We start from the raw sequence: 7,437 nt of genomic DNA on the forward strand, positions 1-7,437 counted from the left end.
ATTTTAACCGTTGATTCAACTGAAAAAATGTGATTGACAGATGACCAATGATATATGATTGGCTGAATTTAGGCTGACGTATAACTGGCCTGAATAAGATAACGAAAGAAAAAAGAAAAAACACAGATTTTAAAGACAGGATTTTTTTTTATTTAGAAGTTTTCTAAAGTTTGGGTAAATATCATCTGATATTTGTATATTATTATATACATGTTTAACCCAGAATGATTTGACACTTAAATATGATTTCTCTACAACTTTAAGGATGAGATTCAGCAGTTAAACTGGTTAACCTTCCTATCCACCATCATCTTTGTATTCTGGGTCTTATCAGAACAAGGTCCTGATAGAAAATCTAACAGGGTCACTTCCACGGCTGTGAGACATCCAGGGTACGAGGACAGGTTCTCAGCGGAGCCGTGTCCTGTTTATTTTTGTCCTCTGAGGCCTGGGCTACTTTTTCTCCTGCGCTGTTTTGAGTTTAAGCCTCTCTCCTCAGAAACGTCCAAATATATATACTTTGTGTAAGAGATGGCATGACTGTCCTCAGCGCAGCAGTTTGATGCAGCTTCTCTTCAAAATGTCCCTCAGTCATTGATTGAACTGGCAGAGCAGAGATTAACCATCTGAGATGGAAACGGTCTTTGATGGTTTTATTGTTTCTGCTCAGTCCTTCAGGTCCCTGCCTCAGAAACCGCTGTCAGTCGACCTGACAGTGGAGGAAGGTCAAAGGTTAAAAGTCATCTACGGCTCCTTGTCTGGTTTCCACGCCATCGATGTCGACTCTGGAACGCCGTATGACCTCTACCTGCCAACACACGTAAGCCGCCGCCGCCCCTTTCCTCCTTATTACAGCGGCTCATTACAAACTTCAGGATGTTTATTGGTTCTGCTGTAGTTGGTTTGAGAAGAAAGGAAGATTGAATACAGAAGAAAAGGGGGATTTCTTTCCTTTGCCTGATTATTTTCTGTGTATTTTACAGTAAATAAAACTTTTGGAAATATAATAAATAAGGCTGCAAACGTATAGAAACCATAACTCCAGCTGTGCAAATGTTGACGATGCGGAAATGAACTACAGCAAAGCTACTGAGGTTTTTAATAAAGATCTAAACGACCTGCATTAGGATCTGTTTGGAAAAGATACAAAAGTAGTTTCCCTGTTTTCTGGGGTTTTTTTGCTTCCAAAAGTTAACAAACTTTTTCTGACGTGTCTAAAATGACATATTTGTAAAGATTGTTTTATCAAATACATTCATTTAATTTTCACCCAGTTTCAGTGAAACAATAAGAAACTGTCACTCTGTTTCTAATTGGCTGTTTTTTGCAAATGATCCCGCCTTTTCATCCACAAATCCAGTAGAATCGACACAATGCACATCCATTCGTTTTTTTACACTTCAATTTTTGTGGGAGAACAAAAAAGTTTTTAACAGAATCTCAGTTATATGGTAGTAATAGTATTGACAGACATCAATAAAACATGTGAACCTGTCCATGTCAATCATTCCTTCCACTGTTTTCAGCCATTGTTCATCTGTAGGAGGATCTCATCTCTCCTGTTGCCTCCTTATAGTTTTCTCACTGGCTTCCAAATGTCTCTCCATTAGGTATCTATCCTTGCTCTGTGTGTTTTCCTCCATAGGATCACCCAGATATAGCACCACATAACCTAGAACCTCCCTTAGTACTTCCACATTAGTTCCCTATGTTTCCTCTGTATCAAATACAATAAAATTGCATTGTGATTTGATAAAAGATCTATCCTGGAAAACAAATGGATGTTTCCTTTGCAGTGACGTTTGTTTTCCTAATGGGTCAAAGAAAGAAAGGAAAGTTCACCAGTATTAGCAAAGTACAAAGATCAGCCCCTTGTTTGGTTCTGCCAACCTGAGATTATCTGAATATCCCACAGAGACCTTAAACAAAATATAACAATAAATGTGGTAAATGTGGCAGCTAGTAGTATTATATAATTCAATTAAATTCAGTTTATTTCTATAGCGCCAACTCACAACACAATGTCCCCTCAAGGCACTTTACAGTTCACCAGATCATACCGTCAAATTGATTCAGTTTTCTAAGGAAAACCAGCTGATTGCATCGACTCATTGACTCTTCAGCAATCCCTCACACTAAGCATGCTTGTAGTGACAGTGGAGAGGAAAAACTCCCTTTTAACAGGAAGAAACCTCCAGCAGAACCAGGCTCAGTGTGAGCGGCCATCTGCTGAGGCTGACTGGGGTTCAAGGAGACAGAAGCAGAGATACAAAAAGCAGCTGTAAAAGGCGACCCCGTCCAGGAAACACACAGCCAGGCAGACGAGCTCCGAGCCAGCTCCCATGTCAGAGGATAAAGAGAGCACATCCAGCCAGTCACAGTCAGAGAAACAGGACCACACTGAAAAACAGGCCGATCTCAAACATCTATAAACAAAGGTGTTGATGGCAGCAGCACAGCTGATGTTTCTCTCCAGGATGGAGTCACAGCCAAACAGGAACAGACCAGATGGAGCTACTATGAGAAAAAGCAGAGAGAGCAGAACGTTAGAGACTGAAGTAACAAAATCTGCAGAGTGGGAGAATAGAGAGAGAATGAAGCAGAATGATGAAAAAGGGGTCCCTATGTCCTCAAGCAGTCTAAGCCTATAGCAGCATAACTATAGAGATAACTCAGGATAACCAGAGCCACTCTAACTATAACCTGTATAAAAAAGTAAGGTTTTAAGCCCTTAAGAGTAGACAGGGTGTCTGCCTCACGGACTAAAACTGGTAGTTGGATCCACAGGAGAGGAGCCTGATAACTAAAAGATCTGCCTCTACTTTTAGAAATTCTAGGAACCACTAGTAAACCTGCAGATTGAGAGCGAAGTGCTCTGTTAGGAACATAAGGAACAATCAGATCTCTGATATCAGATGGAGCTTGGCCATTTAAGGCTTTATATGTGAGAAGGAGGATTTTAAATTCTATTCTTGATTTAACAGGAAGCCAATGAAGAGAAGCCAGGATAGGAGAGATATGATCTCTCTTTTTCATTTTCATTAGAACTCTGGCTGCAGCATTTTGGATCAGCTGAAGGCTTTTAACTACAGTTTGTGGACTTCCTGATAGTAAAGAATTACAATAGTCCAGCCTTGAAGTAACAAATGCATGGACTAGTTTCTCAGCATCACCCCTGGACAGGAGATTTCTAATATTTGCAGTGTTCCTCAGATGAAAGAAGGAAATTCTAGAAACCTCTTTGATATGGGATTTAAATGACAGGTCCTGATAAAAAAAAAATCAGTTTAATCCCATCCAAATGAAGTGACTGACTAATCAGCTTCTTTTTTCATAGACTCTGGTCCAAAGTCTATAACTTCTATTTTGTCTGCATTCAGGAGCAGAAAGTTAAGAGTCACCCAGGTTTTTATGTCCATGAAATGTGTTAGTGTAATACATGGTGGGGGCAGCATCATGCTGCAGAGAAGCACAGAGATTCTGGAAGAAAACCTTGAAAAGAAAAATAGCATCCCTCTAATTAAACAAAAGAAAAATAATAATCTCCTCATGCCTTGGGATTTTCAAAATAAAGTTGATTGAGTGGATCCATGTTTTTAGGTTTATGTGCATTAATCATTAAATAGATGTGGATTAATATATCGGGCGACGGTCGTTCATCACTGGGTTGTCAGTTCAAGCCTCTGTCTGTCTACACCCTTGCTTCTGTTAGCGTGCCCCAGGCTAGCTGTGGCTACGGTGTAGCTCGCCCCTTACTACCGTCTTCCCTGGATTATTCTGTGTTTGGGATGTTAGTAATGGTTTGCATTGTTAAAGAAGCCAACGACTGAAACAACAGAGCTGTTTCAAACTTTAAGAATATTCCCACATGGTTTCAGATAACTGTGTGAATGTGAACCAAACTCCCACTGATGGAGAATCTTCTTTATTTGTTCTGTTCCTCTGCTGCATGTGGGCATGTGAAGCAGATTGTAGACGATGGTGACTCATAGTTGCATTTATATTCTGACACATCCTGTTAAACAGGTTTTTAGGACACTGATATAAAGGCTTTAGCTCGGGGTCTTATACATGATTGGGTTTCAGGCGTTCTCAAGGTTCTGTAAATGTCCTATCACTACATGCGGTGCCACTGAGTGGGCGGATGGTGCGTAAAACAATCTCCCCCCTGCATGAATAATGGATTTAAAGTTGCTCTTCATCTCTTTCAGTGCTGTTACCATGCCTCCCCTCTTTGCATCGCTAATTGAGATAAATCCCACGTCTCGACTAAAGGATTCCATCATTAGTCAAGAAGTTTAGAGCTAACACGTTTAGTTTGGTGCAGACAAATCAGTTTTCCTCTGACAGAACGTTTTCTGTGGTTAATGACACAGCACACCATCGCTTAGACATAGACAGACTTTCTTGTCATTCTGTACACACAGAGAGTATAAAACAATACATTTCATTCAGTACAGCTCTCAAGACATTTCCATTTTTTTGAGTTTTGTTTAGTTTTTTTACGGCACTAGTGGCTCGTTTTTTCGACAAAAGGCTGACAGGAAAGGGGGTATGAGAGAGAGGGAGAGACATGTGGGAAAGGACCACAGGCCGGATTTGATCCTGGGTCGGCCACATCGAGAACTAAAGGGCAGAGTAGACCTCTGCATGCACACGCATCCAATGTCGGGGTCTGGTTGTAAACCAGTTTTGGTGGTATGCTTCTGCATTGTCGGTCTCGAATTTCTAGGGACGCACAGCTGTTTCCCGCCAAAGCGCAAGGGGGAGCCTATTCAAGAACTCGCGAGAACTTCAGCAGCACCGGTTGGAGTGTTTTTCCTCCAAAACAACAATGGCGCATCTGCAACATATCACGGTCATGGAGATGGATCTAGAGTTGCTAGACATCGAAGAGGAACAGGTTCTGTTAATGGAGTTGGCAAAAAGACCTATTAACCTTGTTGTAGTTGTCCATTGCTCCTCGGTTTTTAAAAATGGCGCCCACCGGCACCGAATCGAGAAGGACGACCACACAGACAGCCGGTAAGGCATACCAAGGACCAATCACAGCTGCTTTTTATCTGCGCAATTCCGCTTGAGGTCTGCACGGGTTTCCGATTGTCCAACGCCTAGTCAGGATTTTTTTGAGGTGCAACGATGGTTGCAGAACCTCTGCGCGGGGGGCGTGGTTGTGAACAGAGACAGATTTGACGGTTGCAGAGCCTATGCATCAGAAGCATAAATTGGCCTTAAGTCCTCCGTACATTGCTTGAGCACGCTAACCACTGCACAACCTGCACGCCGACATTTCCATTTTCAAAGTGCAGCAGTGATAAAATCTTAACATAAATGTGGTGTATGATTTACAGTTTCCAACATTCAGCCCTATTCTTTTGGCGACGCCTGTGCTGCTTTCTCCTTCCAAGTAGGGGTGGAAGCTACGGAGGTAAAGTTGGGGAGGGAGAACGAAGCTCTAAAAATACATCTGTCCTCCTTCTGCGATCATTAACTCTCTGTCAGTTCTGACCTCCTCTGCCTCCTTTGGATACTTTTTGTTCTCCTCCCTCCTCTCTGGGTTTATTAAACCAGTACAGCTGCCTGCTGCACCCGTGCCTTACACTGCTGCTTCAAACTTCATCCCCACTCCCTTCCTTTCTGGAAAACCTTCACTCCCACTTCAGCTTTTGAATCCACTCACTATCACGCTTTCAACAGTCCATCTGAACTGGTTTACTAAAGCTTTGCAGCCATGCGCCCTCTCTCTCACACACACACACCTCCCTGCTCCATTCCTCTTTCATCAGCGCTGTTAGAAGAAATTCATCTGCTCATTCTGGCACAGCAGTGACTCACTCATTCACTCACACACACAAACAGACGCACAGGTGTCTGTGTGTGTTAGAAACTATGCGACGATGCAGATTCCGAGGCAGAGGATTAAGATTGCGTTGCGCCTGTGGATGCCCGTTCTAATGCTCCGGATTGTGGTGGCTCACGCTCCGGTAACGTATGAAACTGGCTTCCTGTAAGCAGCTCTGAACACTGACTGACCCTCTGAGGAGGAAGAGGGGCGTAATGTTTGAATTTGGTAAAGAAAAACATTGTCCAACAGGGTCGTAGCTAGATGGGGGGCCATGGGCACCTCTAGAGCAGGACCCTGAAACTGATGGCGAGATGGAGCGGGGACCCCTAATTATACATATTGTAAGAAATTGTGTTATATCAAACTGGTCCTATAGTCACTCTATTACAGATGGAGTAATGTAACGAAAGTAATTACTCCCTGGGATTATTAAAGTATTTCTGATTCTGATTCCTGGTTGATGGGACAGGTGTTATGAATGAAACGGTGTCCAGCTTGAAAGAGCTCCTGTGTGTCGCTGAATGTGTGCATTGATGACTGAAAGACTTCTTCTGCCTCCATTTATCTGTTTACTACAGTGTGTTGAATTCATGTTAATGTCTATTTAAAGATATTTTTAATTAGTGGAAAAAATTGTAGGGGGGAATATAAAAAAAAAAAAAAAGTCTAATCAACCAAAACTTTTGCAACCCCCCCATGCAGTACCTCCACTGACCCCCTAGGGGTCACGGGCCCCCTGTTGAAGACCTACGATCTAGAGCTAACATTTCCTCTCTTAACCAGGAGGTGGCAGCACTGATGCTCTTAAGTGGATTATCCTAACTAATTTAAATTTACATTTAATTGTTGGTAATTTAACCATAACTGACATGTGTTGTTGTTGTAATAATAATGTCTTAGTATGGCTCTAATACTCCGTCATAAAATACAACGACTGAAGGAAAAAATTAAGCACTAATTCCCAAATGTTGCTTGTTAAAGTAGCATAAAAGATTTTTCAGGTCAATATTTTGCACTCTGTGCATATTATCGATGCTTAATACAGGCTGCCCTCCTAAAAACTATTCTACCTGACTTAAGAGGGTCGGATCCATCATGTGACCCAGAGCATTGCTTTACTGCAGCCTGAGCTCCCCGATGTCGCTATCCGATCCGTCCTGGAAGCACAATCCTTCACATGCGCAAACAGAATAATAAGATTTGGGTGACCGAAAAATATGTATTGAAAATACTTATTTATATACTTGAAACATTAAAGAATGCTAAACTACATCTTATATAGGATATATGGAAGAAATGGATATGTTTTACATTTTCTCCATTGTATTGCGTGATGTCATCATTGGAGATGCTCAGAGCAGTCACAGTAATGTTTGAAAGGCAATTTTAAGTATTTTTTTATGTATGGCTTTTTTCCGTTTTTAGAATATGCAATAGTTATGTAAAAAGAAAAAAAAACATTCAAAAGGAACAGATAAAAGAATAAAAGAGCAAGTAAGAAAAACAAAGTATTGCCTACCAAGAAGTAGGGATGGAACGGTTTTTGAAAACCTTCAGAATCGTTCGGTTCGACTGTCTCGGCTCGGTTCGCG

General features: G+C 41.6%; 1 protein-coding gene across 1 annotated transcript in view; it reads left to right on the plus strand.

The window, feature by feature from the left end:
* The window catches only part of LOC107093839 (mitogen-activated protein kinase kinase kinase kinase 4-like), a 107,582-nt gene that overhangs the window by 95,046 nt on the left and 5,099 nt on the right, over nucleotides 1-7,437 (plus strand). Inside the window, 1 exon segment of the mRNA XM_015389140.1 lies at nucleotides 671-820. Coding sequence (XP_015244626.1) covers nucleotides 671-820 — 150 coding nt within the window.

Source organism: Cyprinodon variegatus, unplaced genomic scaffold (genome assembly GCF_000732505.1).
Source record: "Cyprinodon variegatus isolate N-32 unplaced genomic scaffold, C_variegatus-1.0 Scaffold449, whole genome shotgun sequence".
Lineage (NCBI taxonomy): Eukaryota > Metazoa > Chordata > Actinopteri > Cyprinodontiformes > Cyprinodontidae > Cyprinodon > Cyprinodon variegatus.